The 21,601-nt window shown below is 42.7% G+C and overlaps 1 protein-coding gene across 1 annotated transcript in view; it reads right to left on the reverse strand.

The window, feature by feature from the left end:
* ECT2L (epithelial cell transforming 2 like) overlaps positions 1-21,601 on the reverse strand; it is a gene marked incomplete at its 5' end in the record, with an annotated part of 64,934 nt that overhangs the window by 13,275 nt on the left and 30,058 nt on the right. Inside the window, 8 exons of the mRNA XM_080805507.1 lie at positions 1,432-1,579; positions 2,554-2,768; positions 3,962-4,048; positions 9,116-9,241; positions 11,464-11,567; positions 13,345-13,527; positions 15,050-15,142; positions 20,057-20,185. Of these exons, the coding sequence (XP_080661633.1) occupies positions 1,432-1,579; positions 2,554-2,768; positions 3,962-4,048; positions 9,116-9,241; positions 11,464-11,567; positions 13,345-13,527; positions 15,050-15,142; positions 20,057-20,185 (1,085 nt within the window). The remainder of the gene's footprint in view (positions 1-1,431; positions 1,580-2,553; positions 2,769-3,961; positions 4,049-9,115; positions 9,242-11,463; positions 11,568-13,344; positions 13,528-15,049; positions 15,143-20,056; positions 20,186-21,601) is intronic.

Below are 21,601 nucleotides of genomic sequence, written 5' to 3' on the forward strand. Positions count from 1 at the left end.
CTTTGCAACCAGCTAGGCCTGGATTAACATTACAATTCTAATTGAATTCTATCTAATTCTATGAGGCCCTGTCAAGTTATTTAACCTCTCCAAGCCTGAGCTTTCGCATGGATTACCCTACCTAACTCTTGTGGGTCAGGGGAACAATCCTATCCATAAGGATACTGCCCGTCAGGCAGTAAATGCTATCTCCACAGTAAGAAACTATTAATAGTATTCACTGTAATACTGCGGTTAACTAAGTTTTCCATAGTAACATCATAAAGGGGCTCCACTCTGCTAAATATCTGTTTTAAAGTGTATCCTTTCATCACCGTTAGAGCACTCAGGAAGTGACCTCATTTGTCTTAGTACATAAGTGCCTCAGAGATGCCAGGAATGCATCAAATAGTCACGGGGTGTAGTATTAACGGCTCACGTTTACTGACTATCTGCACACCCCATGCTAGTGAAATAGATATCACTATTATCCCTAACTATAACAATTTTAGTATCAATTTATAATATTATGTGACACTTTGCTTCCATTCTTGTCCTAAAGGTTGGTTCTCTGCAATGGCCTTATTCACTCAACTTTCACATAATCATTGTCCAGCAGCATTTAAACTCCCTTTGTGGGGTAAGAGTGATACTACAAAGGGAGACGTCTGAGGTCAGGACTTATCCAGAGGCCTCCAGGCATCCAAGCCTGCCCCTGAGGGCCTCAGTCCGGACAGGTGGACACAGTCCAAGTGAATATAGTGGATGCTAGCGGAAGTGCAAGGGACACTCTTCTGCTCCACTTTTGATGCACATTGAAGAGGGAAGAAAGAGAGAGAGCTCACTGCCTTCAGAAGAGAGCCCAGCAAAAGCGGTGACTGGCACAGGGGGGAGCTGAAGATTCCTGCCCAGACTACATACGGCTTAAGTCATGAAGGGAAGAATTGTTTATCGTGAACTCTCCAAGCAATGGGAGACAAAGAAATCCTTATTTCATAGTGAGATTTCACAAACGGAGTGTCCTTATTCCAAGAAGCATATGGATTATTAATTCCCTTTCTCCATAAGAGCCTTGAACTCATCAAAGCCGCAGAGCACTGTGTTGGCAGAGTAGAATCAAGGCTCTCGCTCCTGCTTCGACCCATTGTGAAACATTTCTCTGTAACTGAACCACAGAGTATTGGGGCAGGTAGATGAAAGCCTGACAGTTTGTATGATTAGTTCAGTCCAACAACAAGTTCCTGGGTCCCACCATATCGAACACTGTGTTAACCCTTAGTGATACAAAATTAAGTAAGTCAGGGGCCCCGTCCTCAAAGAGCTCACGGTCACCTGGACGCTAAGAGTGGGGAAGAAGACTTTCTGTTAATCCTAGTCCTTTGGATTGCACGCAGAACTTCCTTTCAAGCTCAGAAAGTCGCATTCATGCCTGGATGGTAACTCAATCATTACCTTCTCTATAGTTCTCAGAACAACCGGGTAATTGTTGAAGAAATTGGTATATGTGTTCAGCTGGCTTCCAAACTTGAGGAATATTTCTCCCACGCAGTGGGCTGGGCCCCATTCCTGCAGTCTGTCTCTCAGATTGTCTAGAAACTGCCTGCCATATGAGAAAAGCATGCCTGTGAATTACTGGCCTGGGATAACCTAGAAACTTAAAAAATAAAAATAAATTGTTGTCATTTGTGCGGCCTGGCCAGGCTTTTGTCCAATCTGTCTGCCTGACACAGAGCAGGGCAGATGTGCCCGGAAGGGAGGAGGGGCGGGGGCGGGGGTGTGAGGGAGGAGGTTGACTCTGGTAGAGTCTTGCCTCTTCCTCTTAATTCCCTGAGTCGGAGCCCCAGGCTGGCCTCCACAGGGCTGACCCTTGACTTGTCCCACTCCCACGTGGCCAGCCAGGCAGACAGGGAACGTTTCTTACAGTTCTCAGAGGAGAGGACTCAACTCACTTCAAATGCTGTAACTCCTGATCGGCCCACTGCTGTGGACCTGGTGTCACCCGTCATTCAGCCGTCACAGGCCTTGAAACAGGGAAGAGGCCTAGTCTGACCTCTTCCTTCTGCAGCAGCTGGGGCCCAGGGAGGGTGACAGCATCTGAGTTACCCAGAGAGTTACTGACAGAGTGGCCCAGTGTATCTGTGCCTGCACCCATGATCACTTTTCTGTGTGATCGTTCTTGAAACAATATACTGTCTTTCAGCTGACCCCTGGCCTTGGTTCTCTCAGCCCAGTATCCCATGAAACCCCTTGTTTTCTTTCCCTTTGCTCAACCGGACACTGCTGACTAAGAATGGTGCCAGAATGTTCTCCGTCCTCCTGCCTCGGTGTGAACAGTGTATGGAATAGAGAACAGCCAGGCCCTGAGCTCCCTTCCAGGAACCGTGGTGTGGAAATGAGGGGGGGTCGCCCCGGGGCATCCTCACTATCGGTCGCTGCCCTGTGGCAAGAGCCCTCTCTTCTGAGACGATTAGGGGCTCCAAGAAGGGGCTCCTTGGTACAGCTTTTGAAACAACTAAGTGTGGGTTCTTCCAACGGCATCATGCATATTTGAAAAAGTGTCTCTTCAGGGTTTACCTATTGAGACTTAAAATCTGCAAAATATCTGAGAAAATGATGTGGATGTTTGCAGCACTGAGAATCGCTCTGTTTGATGACAAGGCTGCTTTCAGGGGCGACGCGTAGACATCTCTCACAATTTCCAGCATCTGCACGTATTTCCTCTCGCTCTGTAAGAGTTCCCCGGCAACTCTCGATCGCTTTTCAGCTGAGTCCATCTGGAGCTTTCTCTCCTGTAGAAAGGCATGAGGAACTCAAAGGTTACCAGGTTACAACCTCAAAGACCCTGAAAAGTCAAAGGTGGTAGAGAAATGATGACGGGCTGAACAGTCAGGCAGTGACTCACTCTATGAAATACTATAAACACACTGTTCTTGGTTAAGTTTTATCCAAGGAGTTAAAAAAAAAATTGTATCCCATCTGGCAGCTGACTTGGAACCCATGTTACATTTTTACGCGTACAATTTTTTAAAAAATATTAGCGTTCTCCAATATTTATAATCATTTTGAATAAAGGTTTCCGTTTGGAACCTTTCGTTGTTGTCTTAAAACAAATGTCAGGTGTTACGAAACAATAGTGAGATGAGATACTATCATATTTATGGCACGACCTGAACCCCCTCGGCCTTGGTGATTCCTGGGGGTAGATTTGAAGGTGTGCGAGCGCCCATGCCGCGGGGTCCACACCTGCGCCGTGAGCAGCAGGTGGATTTGCTCAGTGTGGGGGGGAGGCTGGGGAAGGATCCCAGGATTGAGCTTTGGGGCCTGAGGGATTCACGTGTCTCTGTCCCCTGGCTGTCGGCCCTTAGGCAGGTCCGTTAAGTGTTCTAACTTGAGTTCCTCAACTACAAAATGGGGTTGTTAACGTCTACCTTAAAGGATTCTGAGAAGGAAAATACCATGATGAATTCTCTGACCCTGGGACCAGGAGAGGGGTGAAACGTGTGTGCGGCACCTGAGGACAGGACAGGCCCCAGCCTCTGCCTGCCTGCAGCCCCCTCCCTGCTCTACCCTTTGCAAACAGAAAGACAGGGCCCTGAAATTTGTATGGGTTATACCCAGCCTTTGAAGTCAGACCACCTGTCAGTGGGGTAGTTAGAAACTGTGACCCATTGCTTTAAATTCTGTCTTCGTGTCCTATTAGAAGATCCAAGTAGCACCAAGATGGCTCTTGCTCCCAAGATACACTTGGCCCTCTTGGTTCGACTTCTTTTCAGACCAGGACTTACTCAAAAGAAAAATCTACCCTTGGATTCCCCCCTCAATTATATTTAGGATTGGTTTGTTGTTGTTTTTTAAATTTCCCTAAGGAAAATTTCAAGAAAAAAAGAATTAACCATAATAAAGACTGAAGCCTTTTTTTTTTTTTTTTTTTGGTCAGGAGCAAAACAAATGGAAAATTCTCACTGTGTAAGGATGGGCTTACCAGTTTAATCAGCATCTCCAAATTTGGATCACTTTTGCTGAGACTTGATTTTGTGTCCTGTGGTTTGTCTTCTAGAACATTTCCTTCCTGAAGATTCAATGCAAAGTTGATTATTTGGGGGCAGGCCTTGAGCTGTCTGAGCGTCCAGTGGGTGCTGTGCCCTTAGGAGCCTCCAGTAGTCGTCTGCACTCAACCACACTGTACCCTGAATACAGTGAATGAAGCGCTTGACACATGTGATGACTCTCTTAAATTAAATCTTATGTTAAGAAAAAAAATAACCTTCAGCTTCCTAAGAACTACACTATACTTTGACAAACACAATTCAGGGCAGCCCCCTTTTCCCCTGGGAAGCAGGGGACTGACGCTCAAGGAATCCCACCCAATCCCGGCTTCCGCCTCATTCTGTCCCTTGTCACCTGAGGGTAAATGGCTTATCTTTTGAAATTGCCAGAAGAAAGCTCACAGCACTTTGTAAAATCCACCCCTTTTTTTTTATCTAATGAAAATGTGTCAGAAACAATTCTCATGCTCTCTCCAGACCTGTTTCCACATTTAAATATAGCTTATTCTTTCTTCACTTTGCTTGTTAGCTGTTCTTGTGGCTTCCATATAAATTAGCACATTAGAAAAAATAGTCCTGGGGCGCCTGGGTGGCTAAGTGGGATAAGCCACTGACTCTTGGTTTTGGCTCAGGTCATGATCTCAGGGTCGTGAGATGGAGCCCTGTGTCAGGATCCGCACTGGGCAAGGAGCCTGCTTAAGATTTTCACTCTCACATTCCCTTTGTCCCAACTCCTCTCGGCTCTATCTCTCAAACAAAACAAAACAAAACAAAACAGTCCCACCTGCTGCCTGCAGGGTCCACCCCAACAATGGAACAATGGCCCCGAGGTTGACAATCCTGATTATCACAGCTGCCCTCCCCCCGTCAGAGACAAAACTACTCTTGGTAACCCCTTGAGATCTACGGGTGAGACTGGAAGAAAAACATCAATTAATAGCCAAGACTTTCTTGTTTTGCCTTACTCTCCTCAGACAAAATGGAATTTTCATTTTGTATCTGCAGCCATTCTTTAGGGCGGCCCGAAGCCTTTGTGTAAGAGCCAAGGTCCCCCAGTGCAGCAGGCAGGCTTCTCCCCAGTTTGCATTTTTTCCCCCAAGAGAAGGTGCGGGGTAGGGGTGGGGGTAGGGGGGTGCAGGGGGAGCCAGAGAGAGAATCTTGAACAGGCTCCCGCCCAGCACGGATCCACGCTCGATCTCACCACCCTGAGATCAGACCTGCAGTGAAATCAAAGGTCAGATGTTTCACTTGACTAAGCCACCGGTCGCCCCTGGACGATTTTTAGATTAAGATGTCATCCCTTACTTTGTTTTCAGGTATGAATTCAGAGGAAGTAACAGGAACAGCAAACTTGGCACATTTATAAAGGAACTCTTACTTTTGGGTTGGTGGGCTTTTGCCTGGGCTCTCTCTCTGAGACCTCTGATTACATGGTGGGAGTTCTCCTACCTTGTCTGCCTTTTCCAGATACATCCCGGTTATTGCTGATGCTTCTCCCAGAAGACACTCAGCCCTTAAATTAGGGGCCGGAAGCAGTTGTGCAAATGGCAGGTAGAGCTCAGGGACCACTATGATTCTGGCTGTGGCCTCTCACTGTGGCTGTAGAGTATCAGGGTAAACACCCCAGCTAGACCAAGCCGGGAGTGAGTACGGACTGGGCAGTAGTGGACGGATAGGATCTGACTGGACAGAGGGTAGGTACACAGACAGACAGGCGCACATACACACCTATCTGTATGTACTTACATGGGTAGAGTCTGGGCCTTCTGGAGGGAGGGAAGGCCCTGTCTGTTCCTTCCTTCACACACAGCTCCATGTGTGTGTCTCTGGTCCTGGGTTTAGGAAGCAAGCTCTCTGATGGGACCCCTATGGAAGGGTCTTTAAAACAGTTCTCTCAGTAGAAGCCGTTACTGCCCATTCCTAGGGCTGTGAGTTTGTGTGCCTTTCAGAGTAAATATCTACCGTTTAAAAAATAAACTCTAATGTGTGCAGAAACTCAGTTTCTCTATTTTATCCTAATTCGGCACCTATGCTTTTTCATCCCAAAAGTCCCCAATTTTGTTTCATGGGCTTTGTGCACAATCTCTTAAGTGTTAAATGATAGAAAACCAAATAAGAATCTAATACATATTTTTTGTAATTTGATTTTTTTTTTTTTTAAGAAATCCTAGGCATTGCAGAGTCTTCCACTTCTGCAGATTTATTACAGGTGGGCGATGTCACACTAGCAGGCCTGCTTTCCTGCAGCAAGGCAACTTCAAGCCTAAACCTGCTATACTATTTTATTCAAGTGATTAGGTATTTAGGTCAATAGTAGGTTGGAAAGACTCAATTCAAGGTGAATCTTATCTGCCAGAGGAAAGAATGCGAGTGTCTTTGAGAGGAAATGCTCCCAGTGACCATTGTTTGAGGTTTTGGTTTCCAGACATGGTTCTTGCCAATTGTCTTACAAAATGGAAAAGAAACACTTCAGAGGAGGAAGTGCGGATCATTTTTGTCCCCCTTGCTTCCTTCAAGTGTTCAGGCTTCAAAGAGGAACATTCCTGGGGTCTATGTGTCTGGGGTTGGGGGTGACAGCTGCACCCTTAAGAATAAAGGGGGGGGCGGGGAAGAACTCCAGAAAGGTTTCCAGGGAGTCAGGAATGATGCAGACTTTGTGAGGGCTTCAGAAGAATTTGGAGCCTGTGGGATGCAGTTGCACATTGGGCATCCCCCTTTGGGAAGTAGGGGAACACCGGTGGTTCCAGAGCCCAGAGAGCTGTTTTCCAAAGGCTTTCACAGGCTGAAGGATGAATGGAGATAACATCCACCTTTTTGGGAGACTAATCCCCACCTATCTCGGAAGATAGCAGCTGCCATAATAAGGTAAAAGGTCTCGAGAAGCAAAAGGAAAAATCTTGATTAAATACCCACTTTGGCGTTAAGATTCCCTCCTGTGCACCCCAGTAACAGGCACCAATCATCCTGTGTATCATCTGCTTCTGTGCAGGCTTTATCGACCTCAACACAGTGACTATCTTACTGTGTTGTCTGTTTCCAGGGTACAACACAATGCCTTGCATTCCTATCAGTACTTAGAGAACGGAAGTGAGAAGACTGAGGGGTGGGGCGGGGGGCACAGAGTTAACTTCTAACTGAAATTGTCTGTGATGATTAATTTTGTGTCAACTTGACTGGGCCACGGGGTGCCCAGACATTTGGTCAAATCACTCTGGTTGTGTCTGTGAGGGTGTTTTTGATGAGATTGTCACTGAAATAGGTAGACTGAGTGATGCAGCTTGCTGCTCTGTAATGTGGGTGGGCCTGATGCAATTAGTTGAATGACCATAGAATGAAAAGCCTGGACCTCCCTCAAGTAAGAGAGAATTCCTCCTGCCTGATAGCCTTCAAACTGAGATACTGGTTTTCTCCTGCCTTTGGACTTGAACTGGAACATCAGCTCTTCCTGGGTCTTGAGCCTGCCAGCTTTTGGACTAGAACTGTACTATTGGCTCTCCTGGGTGTATCTCCAGCTTATAGGCTCACACTGCAGATTTTATGACTTCTTAGCTTCCATAATTATGTGAGCCAATTTCTTATAACAAATCTGTGTGTGTGTGTGTGTTTTGTGTGTGTGTATACATACATATATATATGTATGTATACATATATACACGTATATATGTATGCTATTAGCGTATATGTGTATATGTATATATGTATATATGTGTGCGTATATGTATATATGTATATACATGTATATATGTATGCTATTAGCGTATATGTGTGTACATAGTAAACTATGTATATAGTAAACTATGTATATAGTATTCTATATACTATATAATATTATATGATATACTATACATAGTATAGTATATATGGTATAGGATATTATATACTAGTGTATATATAGCATACATATATACATATACATACATACATTTAAATATAAATATAAATATAAATAAATATAAATATGTATATTCTATTTGTTGTGGTTCTCTGGAGAATCCTGACTGGCACATGGTCCATGAGAGATTTCCCCACCTAGAGCAGGGCACATGAAGCAAGCAGGGCTCTGGCTTAAAAAGGGCTTACATGTATTAGGACTCTTCTTGGAAAGGAAGCTTGTGCTTGGGAAATATAAGTCACCTTGGCGGGGAGGACGGTGAAAGCAAGGGTCCTTCCCTGGTAACGGGCGCACACCTGTGGCTGCCATGTTGTTGAGCAGGTCTGCAGCGGTGGCTGAGGGGACGCTGCGCCCAGCAGCCCTCCTTGTTTGCCCTTCCCTGCACTGTGCTGTCTTCTAAAGAAGTGTGAGCAGAACCTTCCGGAATAGCAGATTAATAGGGCAACAAATTATTTGTCTGCTTGATAGAACTCCCAGGTGTATTCCTACCAATAGTTTCCATGGGGCTGGGGGGTGGCATCCCCAGCCGTCAATCATCCTAGAGCTGATTTTTCTATGAGCATCACATGATTTTGAAATGGCATTTTTCATAGCAACCAGCTCTCTGAATGATAAGGCAATTTTCCGTGTTTTCCGAATCCTGATTGTTTTCCGAATCCTGATTATTTCACGGAACCAAGGGGGATGGCCGGGTTCTGAACGTACTACTGACAAAATTATTCTTGTTTGCTTGAAGAACTGGTTTTCAAAGCCACTTTTTTTCCCCCTTTTAAGTATTGGAATCTCAACTAAGAAAAGAAGAACGTGCCCTTATTTCACCAAAAAAGTGTCCTAAGCTGCAAATGAAAACACTCTCTTTCATCTGTGCCGGGGCTCCGCCGAGTGAGCGGATCCATGCCAATGGTGCCTGGGCGCCTCCCGCCACCCCACCGTGCTACCCCAGTCGGTGAGGCGGCTTCCGCTCGGAGGTGGCTTAAATGTCACTCTCGGTGTGAAACTACAAAACACCCTTTTTAAAAATAATAATCCGTGAAAGGGAAGTTCTTAGGAGAAGTGACAAGTTGAAGGCTTTCCAAGTAGGATTATCATTATTGTTTACGGATTTTTCTTTCTTTCTTTTTTTGTTTACGAATTTCTTAACCACAGGTGTTCAACTGTGCAGCAAAATAATGGCATAAAATTGCAGCAGTCACTTTACCTTCAGGAGTAAACTGAACGCTGCCTTTGGATCACATTTTGTTGGAATAACATTTTCTTCAAAATCCTCGCTCCCTTTACCACACTTCTTCAGCAGAAAATTGGACAAAAACTCCAGAGGTTTGTCCTAAAAAATTCACCCCCCCCAAACACACCAAAAGAAAAAAGAATTTTTGGTTAAAGCATTCACCTGCAAAACAGGTCAATACAGGTAGAGCAGAAAAGAGAACATATTTTTAGTAGCGTTTTCTTCTTTCTACCTAAATGAAAGTCTAGAAAACAAAGTATTATTCAGTCAAGGTCTGTAAATGGGACTTTGTAGTAATTTCAGTTCTCTTATTGTCACAATCCAATTAGGATGCCAAGGTCTTGTGGGAAGGTCTCAAGATGGTCAGAACCAAAGTAGCCTGAGTGGCCCACATCAGTCTCAAGGCCAGAATAGGAATGGTGACAGAGGGGAGCCTGCTTTCTCAGGATGGGGGAGAGAAGCATGGAAGGGGCCCTTGAAGCAGGATGACAGTGCAGAACAGTCTAGGACACCCCCCACACGTGGTTCCATCTCAGGCTACAGGTTTGAGCACCTGTGAAATGATGTCATATAAAATTATTTTTTTTAAGATTTTATTTATTTATTTGACACACAGATCACAAGTAGGCAGAGAGGCAGGCAGAGAGAGAGGAAGGGAAGCAGGCTCCCCGCTGAGCAGAGAGCCCGATGCGGATGCGGGGCTCGATCCCAGGAACCTAGGATCATGACCCGAGCCGAAGGCAGAGGCTTTAACCCACTGAGTCACCCAGGCGCCCCAAAATTATTTTAAAATAATTCGGTTGGCAGTAAGAACACTGGACCTATACCAAACAATGTTTAGAAATTCTTTGGTCTTTCAGGAGATAGTGCAAGATTTTTCAAGATCTCGGGGTCATCCTTATGAACATCCCTGGTCATTTTACTCCCCGGGCTGCCGATGGGTAGCTGGAACAGTGAGGAGCTGGGTCTTCGGGGTAGAAAGATCATGGCCACCTGCAGCTTCTCAGCCTCCACACTGTGCACAGCTAGCTCCAGAGATGCCTGCTGCTTCCCCAGACAACTGACTTGAAACCAGAGCAGACCCCTGGTAGATAAAGAACACGGACAAAGGCGATGGTAAATTCATCCACATAGTAGAATTAACTACAGTGGAAGAGAAGGATTGCGGATCATTCCGTGGGGAACTGAAGCCCTTATGTGGCATCAGGTACATTACTATTATCCCTGTTCCTAGCCTGTTCTCCACTTCCGCAGAACAGAGCTGCATAGTCTGTGGTCCTAGAGCCTTGCTGTTGTCTCAGGGCAGACAGAGGTCTTGGAAACTGTCTCCCCTCACTCTTTCCTGATGCGTGGACTGACTTTTCTGGGAGAATAGCCAAGACTGGTTTCTGAAAAAATGCTTCTTCACGCTTCCCCAATGCCTGTCCCCAATCAAATTATTGATTTGCTTATTTCTGTTCTTTTGTGTTTTCTCTCCCTTCCTGTCTCAGCTAGCCTTTTTTGCCCTTCATCATTTTCTATCGGTTTCATGCTCACTTGTTTTTCCTATCATACTATTAATTGTTTAAACTGTTGAGTAATGTTTATGTGAAACATAAAGCCACTAACATGTTGTTTAAGGAAGTCACTTCTTTTTTTTATTTTTAAAGATTTTGTTTATTTATTTGACAGAGAGAGAGAGATCACAAGTAGGAAGAGAGCAGGCAGAGAGAGAGGGGGAAGCAGGCTCCCTGCTGAGCAGAGACCTCCCCCCGCAATGTGGGGCTTGATCCCAGGACCCTGAGTTCATGATCTGAGCTGAAGGCAGAGACTTAACCCATGGAGCCACCCAGGCAACCCAAGGAAGTCACTTGTGACTGAAATTAATCATAAGACGGAAAACAGTGCACAATGCAAATACGTTTCAAATAACCTAGAAAATTTTTCCTGTTTGACTATTTTTTAAAAAAAAGATTTTAGTTATTTATTTGAACGAGATAGGGAGAACATGAGCAGGGGGAGGGGAAGATGGAGGGGGAGAAGCAGGCTCCTGGCTGCCCACATGGGGCTCCATCCCAGGACCCTGGGATCATGACCTGAGCTGAAAGCAGATGCATAACCAACTGAGCCACCCAGGTGCCCCTGTATTTGTCTGTTTTGTGTACCTAATACATCTTGGGCCCAGAATCTCTCAGTGGCTGTTTTTACAACCTGATGTAATTTCTCAGAGGAAATTGTGCCTCCCAAGGGATAAACTGGCTAAAAAAAAAAAATCAGCACAAACTAAAAATGTACTTGAGTGTTAGGTTTTTAAAGTTTGCTTTCTTCAAAGAAACACTCACAGAATTTTCTTTTGAAAGTTCCATCAATCCATCTGCCAGAGTTTGTGCAATTTCTTGGTTATTCAGAATGTTAGCCACACGCATGTTGTCAGAAGTAAATTGCCCTGTAAATATACAAAGCCATATGCCTTGGAATTAATTTATTAATTAATAAAGATGTGATCAAGAGATGTGATCAAGAAAACAACTTATTCCTCACAGTTGCTTTTTAGTGTATTAAAAAAAATGTGCAGCATAAAAATTAAAATTCTACTATACCGTGGGGATTATCCACCATGATAAAATATGAATTGAGCAAGAGTAACTAAACGTAAAGCATATTAACAACTACCCACCCTGGTGAAGTTATATTAAATAGAATCTATACATTGGACAATAAGGAGAGAACATGTGAACATTATAAACCTTATATGTTTAAATTTTAGATTCTCCTTCCCACCAAAATTTCCTCCTCACACCCCTGTATCTTTGAGTTCAAGACTTAAATACCTTGAGTCTACAGCAAATAACATACAACTATAGTTATACAGACATCTTTTTATATTTTTAATACTTTGAACAATGTGCATTGATATGCAAATAATTTTATTCCATCTAACTTCTCACAAATATCTTTCTTACAAATATCATCAAAGAATACTTCTATCATGAAAAAAGCTAATTTTTTTGCTGCCTTTCTCTTTGGTCCTTAATTATCTGTGTAAAAAAAACAGGAGAAATCATTTCTATGTAGCCTTATGAACTTTTTAACGTACTGGCTGAACATCTACTAACTGTGGTCAAGCAGATAGTACATAAAATCAAGAAGACAGCTCCCTGATTTGGAGGCATTTATGTAAAGTGATGTAAGACATGCACTGACATGAAATATCCACATGCATACACCCATTGGGTAGACAGTCATTGTGGTGATAGGACCTCAAAAGGAAGCAGGGCAAGGAGGGAAGAAGGAAGTAAGATGTAACTAAATAATGACTTAATTTCGAGGGTATTTTAGTCAGATGGGAAGAGTTAAGGATAAGATAAATAGGTGGTTAAAGATGGATGCAGTGGGGGCACCTGGGTGGCTCAATGGGTTAAGCCTCTGCCTTCGGCTCAGGTCCTGATCCCAGGGTCCTGGGATCGAGCCCCGCATCAGGCTCTCTGCTCAGCGGGGAGCCTGCTCCCCGCCCTCCCCCCGCCCCGCCTGCCTCTCCGCCTACTTGTGATCTCTGTCAAGTAAATAAATAAAAAATCTTTTTAAAAAGATGGGGGTGGTGGTCATTTAGCCAGATGATAAGTAAACAAAACAAACCAAAAATTTCATCTTAAAGAATAGACTGATTTAGGGGAAGCTCTGGTTGACACAGAAAATGGCTTCCAAGACTCTATTATGATAGGTTAGTCACGTGTAGGGACTGCAAATGGGATGATAAATTCAGTGATGTCCAATAGGCTCAGCAGAGGTCCGGGGAGCCCCCCACCAAACTGAATATTTTATACAGAAAATACATAGAACATAATCGCAGAACAATTTAAGTAGTGGGTGCTGTGTCTAAGATGAGCTTAACTTTCAGAGCAGGCTGGGGTGGGAAGAAGGGCAGAGCCCTCTGGCTTAGCAAACACTCTGTGAGCTTTGTCTAGTCAACCCACTCACTGGCATAGGAATAGTAAAGCGCCACTATTTAAAAGGAACTAGCTTCAGCATTTTGAAGATGAATATACTTGTTGTCAGTGGATAGTCATTACCTTTGAAAGGAGATATGAAAAACAAAGGAAAGAAAGTTTTACTGAACAGGTATCGAAGACAACATTTGCTCAAGTCCTTCCTGCCCTGGAATTCCCTCCAGTTACGAAGGACCTTCATGATGAAACATCAAGAGAAGCAGCGAGAGTTCTTACCTATTATCCTGGCACTGATGTTCTTCTGTAACTCCTTGAAAAGAGGACTTAACTGTTTCCTTACTGATTTCAAGGTGTCTTCCAGAAAATCCGTGAGACTGGACCACGTCTGCAGCTTTGATTCCCTGAAGTAGATGGAACAGGGAGCCCTTTCCCACGGTCGTCCCAGCCAATCACTAAGAACTGACATGATTTTCTCCTTTTAGTATTGCAGGTCAGAGCTCCGATGAAAGAATTCTTGTTTACAGTACAACAAAAACTTAGTTGTGTTTACAGCAGGCTTAGTCCTCTCTCTCATTAGAAGACTAAGAGAAACATCCATCATCTGCTTTCAAAGGTAAAATTAGAAGCTCAAGAAGGAATAAATTCAAATGCTGCCTATCTGTTCTTTGACCCATAAGGTTGACATGTTACATTTGAAATCAAAACGGAATAGCTGTGGGATTTGTATATCAGGAAGCAGAGTGGGCAAGAATGTGCTGCTTTTTCTTTAGATCCTAAAATGAACATACAAGAAAACCCCACTCTGCCTGGTTGCCCCACCGTGCCATCCGAAGTCATCTTGGGCTAGCCAAACCTATGGCTTCCTTATACCATATCAGGTTGCACTCTTTCTCTCTCTCTCTCTCTCTCTAAATTTCTCTACATGACTGTAGTGGGTGCCTAAAGAAGTTCTCTCCTTGGAAGTCAATTACTGGATGATGCTGGGACATGTTAAATCTGATTTTGTGTCCTTAAGGGATAGATAGCCTTATTTGATTCCCATTCCCCCTTTTTACGGATAAACATGAGCAACTCTTTATGACATGCTTTCCCAGAAGAAAACTAAGAAGACAAAAGGGAAAAGGAAGATGAACAGAAGGAAGAGGAGATAGAGGAGGAGAAAAGGAAGAAGAGCTGCCCCATAAAGAACAGTGTTTGCTCCCTGCTCCCAGCTGCAAGGCTGCGGTCCTCTCTGCAGGAGGCCTAGTGTGTTGTCTAGCACTTGGTCATGTAGCTACAGAGCTGAAATTAACAAGTGACTCCTGCTACAAAAATCTAGCAAGTCAATGTGCTTTTCTGTAGAAAGGTGGATCTTTTCCCTTACAGGTTTCCAATCATGCCAGTTCTCCCCAGGTTTGAAAGTCCCTTCGAATATGGGATTAGAGATGTCATGCTTTATGTGGTTTCTACGTGGTCCCAAACCCTGTGTAATAGGAGGCCAGGGAGTTTTAAAGGGGAAAATGGTTCTTGTTACTTTAGCAGAGCAGTGTGGTTTTTGTTGGTTAGCCAATGTTACATTCGCATTTAATATCTGCAGCTTCAGTATCTAAGCGAAACTAATTCCAGGTGTATATTTTATCCTTGTTTTTCCTCTCAGATAATGCAATTGAACTGGAACCTGAACAAGCCTTCACTCTCTCTCTTCAGAGCTGCCATTCTTATTTCCAAAGAAAACCACATTGATTCCGTCTCACTAAGAAGAATTGCTCTTGGTATTTGTTATTTCTCTAGATCAGCAACTATTCATCTTTAACTATTAAAAATGTTTTCAACAGGTTTTGCACACATGATAGTTTGAAGCAAATATTTCCAATAAATAATCCCTTTCTAAGCACTTGACAGGACAGTGGGCAGTGGGAAATGACACAGTTTGGGTAGTGACAGCATTCCTTTTGAGAGGGAATGGAAGACAGTCACATGGTCAGCCCCCACGTACACTTACTGTGCTGGTAAGAGCCGGTTGCAATTCCAGTAGGGGCAGTAAAGAACGTGCCAGTTAGTTGAGACAGCTGGGAAAGAACTTCCAGTCCTGCCTCTGCAGAGTCAAAAACACTTTCATTGGTTTACTCACAGGTTTTCCCTGGGAACCATTAAGTATTACTTAGGAACGCTAAGCTGGCCAAGCAAGGCTGCTAGGATTTCTCATCTTCAATTCAAATCCCTATGGAACAGTCCGTAAGCACTTGATAGCCCACCGCTAAGTGCTGAAGTCCAGACGCTTAATTAACGAGGACTAAACAACAGAGCGGAGAGACCATGCAGGAAGACGGACCTGGTGCATATTTTCAAAGTCGGAATACTCAGGGCAGAGACAGAGAAAAGTCTACGTATATTTTCTAAGATAGTCTGACTCAAAGGAGACGTCTTGTAAGAGGACAAACTTAAAACTGTTGAAACCGTTCAATATGATGGTCAAACTTTAGTGTGGCATTAATTTCACCCCTTCAGGGACCCGACATAAAGATTGGATTCATCACATAGAAGGAATTACTTTGAACGAAACTAACTAATACACTGGGTTATATTTTTTAATTCTTTGTGGTCTAAGAATAAACAATTACTCTAAATTGGTTAGAACAAGATGGCAGTGGCTGAAAGGTTGGGATGTCTCTCATGTATTGGGGTCTAATCTTTTAATTGGAATGGAATCTTTTAATTGGAAAGAGATCAAATAGAGTCCATAGGTATACCTACATCTGTGTAGTCAGTTGGTTTCAACAAAGATGGAAATCGAATGCACTGAGAAAAGGATAGTCTTTATGAGGAATTGTGCTAGAAAAATTGGATAACCATATGTTTAAAAAAAAAAAAACGTGAAACTTCAACCCATACTTCTAAAACTCTATAAAACAAACAAATAAGTCAACGGCTCAGAAATCTAAAAGTCAAAACTATAAATAGTTTAGAAGAAATTATTTATTTCTAAAATAAAGAAAATCTTGTGAACTTCAGTCAGATAGTGTCCAGATATGACATTAAAAGTATAACCTAAAAAGAAAAAAATTATTTGACTTCACAAAAATTAAGAACTTCATCTCCTCAAAAGGGACCGTTCAGAGAAAAAACATAAGTCAGAGAGTGGGAGAAAATACTTGTAAATGCCTTTTCTAGGATACATAAAGAGTTCTCAATAAGAAAACAACCTAATTTTAAAAATGAGCAGAAGATTCGGACAGACAACGCACAAAGGAAGACCAATGAATGGCAGATAAGTGCATGAAAAGATGTTCAGCATCATCAGTCACGAGGCAAATGCAAATTAAAACCCCAATGAGATACTCCTGCACTCCCACACGCACGGCTAACATTAAGAAGACTACATACCCGTGTTGGATACTACGTAACTAGAGTTCTCATACATTGCTTGTGTAAATGTAAAATTATACAACTACTCCGGAAAACAGTTCAGCCAGTGTTTAAAAAGTTAACACCTATCATATTGACCCAGTCATTCCATTCTCTTATCCAAGAGAAATAAAAGCATATGTTCACACATAGTTTCATAGCTACTTTCTGTGTTAGGACCAGGAACTGGAAAGAACTCAAGTATCTATCAACAAGTAACTGAATAAACAAATTGTGGCATATACGTACAATGCAATAATTCCCAGCAATAAAAAAACAAGGAGCCATTGATACAAGCATCAAACAGAGGAATCTAAAATAATTCTTCTGAGTGAAAGAAGCCTGACAAAAAAGAATGCACGGTGTATGGTTCCATTTATAGAAAATTCTATAAAATACAAACTAATGCATCGTGAAAGAGAGGAGATCTTTCACAATGTGGTTAATTCAGGATGGGGATAGGGAGAAGCAGGAGGAAAAAACTGCAGACTGGCATGAGGAAAATTTGGGGATTGGTGACTATGTTCCTTATCCTGATTATTTTATGGTTTCACATAAAATATTTTCACAAGTCAAAATTTATCTAAATGCACACTTTAAATATGTACAATTGATCTTACATTATTTAGACCTTGATAAAGCTGCTTGAAAATTTTTAAAATTTTATTTATTTTATTATTTATTGTAGAGAGAGACGTTGAGTGAGCAGGGGGAGGGGCAGAGGGAGAGGGGGAGAGAGAGAATCTGGAGTAGAGCCTCGCTAAGCAGCAGCAGTACAGCACCTGGGAACTTGTCAGAAATGAAAATTCTCAGCCCCCATGCCACACGTGGTGAGTGAGAAGTGCTAGGATGAGATCCAGTGGTGTGTACTTTAATAAGCCTTCTAGGTGACTCAGATAGATATTACCACTTGAGAACCAAGGGTATAGTCACTATGGAGGTGTATCTAGGTTGAGTGTATACAGGTGAGGGAAAGTTTATGGTCTCTCTCCTTTTAGCACGGGAGCTGACGCTACAGGTGTTCCTGGTTTGATAGGAATGACCGAAGAAAGAGGGAGGGTTGAGGCTGTCGGAGAGAACTGAGTGTGGGAATGTGGTCGTGAGGAGGTGAAAGGGGGTGGGATGCAGAGCCCAAGCGGGCGCTGATTTGAGCAGAGCTGCTTCTTCCATCGGGACAGAAGGGAAGACAGAGAATGAAGGTAAGAGGTGGCGTACGTGGTGGACTTGGTGGTGGGAGGGAAATTCGGGTGTTTTCTCAAGGCAGTAAAAGGTGAGGTCAACAGCTGAGAGAATGGTTCTCGAGACATGGGCGAAGGAGGGGAGGGGAAGATATAGTCCTCCCAGAAAGTGGGAAAGAAATTTACCATGGGAAGGTGGGGGGATTGCTTGTCAGTGCCGCAATCCCATTTGATATTTATGGCAATGAAGTCGGGTTAGATGAATAAGAAAAGCCACAGCACTGTTTTCAACCCAGCTGCTTCGTGCAGGCAGCGGAGAGCATGCAGACGGTGGTGTTTAAGGAACACTGGAGTTCAGCCCGAGAAAGGGAGACAAAGTTCAGATTCTTTGCAACAGAGTAATGATAATGACAACCATTGAATCCAGGTTTAACAAAGAAGGAGCAGAGGATGAAGGCATGGTGACAAGAGAGTGGAAAAGTGGGAGTGTGTGCATTGGAAGTCTCGAGGCAAATTGCTGACCCAGTAGGAGTATTTGGAACATGGATGTTTGGAATATTTGGTGCATGTTTTGGAGGTGGTACTCAGAGAAAAATGCTGGAGATCGAGCTCTCAGAGGCCTTACAGCTACTGGGGATGAGAAGCTCCCGAGTGATGCCTGAGGTGGCAGAAAAGAGATTTTTGGACTGAGAAGCTGAGGTCTTTCATCTGAACCAGGGTCTTGATGGCTTGTCCAGGTGGAAATTGTGTTTGACGAGTTCAGGGGATGATTTGGGGGCCAAAATGGTGGTGAGAAATTTGCTGTTCAGTGCCATCAACTTTCACTTGAGACGATTTTTAAGTCACCAAATCTATTGCTCTTTTTCCCCTTTTGCCCAATTCCTGATCCCTTTCAATGCCTTATTTTCCCAAATCCTTTCTTTTTCTTCTACTCCAGTTAAAAAATTTCCTTTGCGGGGCCCCTGGCTGGCTCAGTTGGTGGAGCGTTCGACTCTTGATCTCAGGGTTCTAAGTTTGAGACCCTCGTTGGGTGTAGAGATTACTTAAAAAAATAAAATCTTTTTTAAAAAATTGCTTTGCTTTCCTTATGAAAGTAATACTAGTTCTTTACAGAAAATAGGGACAAATAGGAGATAAAAGAAAAGGAAAAATAATAAAAGGAAAGAAAATTCCCTTATCCAACTGTTGTTAATACATTTGGTATATATCCTTCCAAACCCTTATCTATATCCTGTTGCCCTCCCCACCACACGCACAGTTTTTAAACAAAGGAATCCCACCATCCATATTCTGATTTCAAAAGTAGGAAACCTGAAAAACACATCTGGAGATAGATGCTGTTAGTAATTGTGTGATATTTCCTCCTAGATTTTTCTATGCATATTGTCTTTAGTTAAGATTACATAATTGTCATAACTGTGTAAGAATGTTTTTTATGATTTTGTAATTTGTTTTCTTTTAAACCCCTTCCCATCCTTCTGTTTCTCCCTTTCCCCTGGTTGAAGCCTGCCAGAGGCATACTTGGCATGTATGAATAGTTCAGGGAAATGCGAGGATTAGAGCGAACTTTAAAACTCACAGTTCCCTAAGGAATGGGAATAAGAAACTGTTTGAGAAAATTTAATTTTATCCTCCCTCTGCCTTGCTCTGCCTGGCATTAAAAAAAAAAAAAAAAAAGCCCATGAATGCAGAGCTTTTATTGAACAGATGTCTAAAAAGTGAATTTGTCTTAATGTTTCTAGAGTTTCTCTTCAAGTACTGAAATCAACTTTGAGTTCTAGTGACTGATATTAGACAGATGGGCACTTAAAATTATATCAGACCTCTGGGATCAGCAACCAGTCTCCTCTTTACCAAGCACTGGGCTGTTGTTAATATTCAAATATTATTTAAGTCTTTATTTTTATAAGTGTATTTATTGTAAGTATTTACATTATTTTGATACAAGTCTTGTAAGGTAAGGTGCTATTATACTAACTTTCATATGAGGAAACAGGTCCACAAACTTGCCTAAGGCCACAGAGCTCAAGTGGCATGAGTGGGATTCAAGCCCAAGGTCCTTGGTCACCAAGTTCATGCTCACTCCTTCTAGGTTCAGAGCATAGCAGGGAGGCTTTTCTCAGACCAATTGATTATGGGTTCAGACATTTTCCCCTGTGTAGCGGAGGCTGGTTTTATTATATTTTCCAGAAGAGCTACAGATAATATCCCTGGCTGGCTCATGTCACTAGTAACCTTATTCTGCAGGGACAGTTTCCTCAGACCACTAACTCTAGCTCTTTCCCCCTTAAATACCTGAGGGTATGAGGTGTAAGAGAAAAAGAAAAAAAAGAATAAAATGTGACTGAATCATTTGAACTGAAGGCATTTCAAAAATTCACAAAACTTCACTGGGGTAGGCATGACCACTGCCTTTGAAAACTGACCTGATGCTCCAAGAGGTACAAAGAGGTCCACGCGACCCCCTTCTTCTTCAGGGGCCACATAGCTTCCTAGTTTCTCCCAGAAGTCTCTCACTTCAGGTCTCAATAAGTTTCCAATACCAATTTTATAACCTGAGGAAAAACTCAAAATGTCGTATTAGTTTATAACTTTATCATGAGCAGAAACTCTTAGCACTCTGGGAAAATGCAATCCTAATTCAAAAAGCTAGAGTCTGCTCGTAAGAGCCTGATCAGGAGCTTGCCCATGCTCTTGTGCTCCACCATATTTGGGCCACAAAAGGACTCCTGCATGGCCCACACTCTCCTTCACATTCTGGATTTACTGGACGCTGTGTGCTTAGATTTAGGACCTTGTCTCTCTGCCTTCGCTGAGCAGCAGTGTGCATTAGCAGGCTCCCAGCAGGGTCGTGGTAGATGGCCAGTCACGTCCTGCCATTTTTGCCACCAAGTTGCAAAGGAAAGTTGTCAGCAAAAAAAAAAAAAAAATAAATAAGTCATTCAGGACAGAAGACTCCCCAGAAGATAGTAAACATCACTGAAACTCTTACTTCCTGGGAATTCTGTTTGATGATTCAGTGAATCTCTATGTGTCTAGACCCATTTCTAAAGGTGTCCCGGAGACTCTGAATCCTTAAATCCCAGGAATGAAGTGAAAACAAAGTCAGGCAAGAATCCCAACACTTCACTTCTTTCCATCAGGACATCTAGATACAGAAAGGAAGGACCTCTTTAGATGCCTGGAGTAACAGATTTCATTTTGTTGTTGGTTTTAAGACAAAAGCTCCTGGGGAAACACCACAATTATTAAAAGGGAAACTTTAGTTTTCAGTTATTTTGTTATGTTACTCTTGATTAAAAAAAAAAAACAAAACAAAACAGTGTGGGATGCCTGGGTGGCTCAGTCCGTTAAGCATTCGACTCTTGATTTCCGTTTAGGTCATGATCTCAGAGTGTGGGACTCAGCCCTGCATCTGCTCTGTGATGGGCGTGGAGCCTACTTAAGATTCTCTCCCTCTCCCGCTACTATCTGTCTCTCTCTCTCTCTCTCACTCTCTTCCCCAACCCCCCTTAATACATAAATAAATAAGAAAACAAAAGGCAAAGTTTGGAAATCTTTCTCATGTGCAGAATGAAAAGTCTGAGATGTTAGAAAACCCTAACAGGTCCTTCTACTCTATGAGAGGTAAACCTACTACACTACAGTATAAATTTGTAATCAATACCTCTCCTCTCCATCATTTAGAGAAAAGCTACCATGTAATTAATCATAAATATAAACCCCACACAACAACTAGTTGCTGTGCTTTACTTTTGGGCAAATACATAAAATTTGATGTGGAATACAACTTGTTTCAGGCATAAGTAAACTAAACAACAAAAGACAAAATAAGGTAACAATAAATCAAAGTAGTTTATTTTGTTAATAAAATTTACTAAAACTATTCCAAACATGCTGAATTCTAGCTGTAAGCAAGTCTTCTTGCTCAGCTATAGGCCCCAAGAGTTAAAACCGGAAATAGACAAGAT

The sequence above is a fragment of the Martes martes genome (genome assembly GCF_963455335.1).
Source record: "Martes martes genome assembly, chromosome: 6".
NCBI classification, from domain to species: Eukaryota; Metazoa; Chordata; class Mammalia; order Carnivora; family Mustelidae; genus Martes; species Martes martes.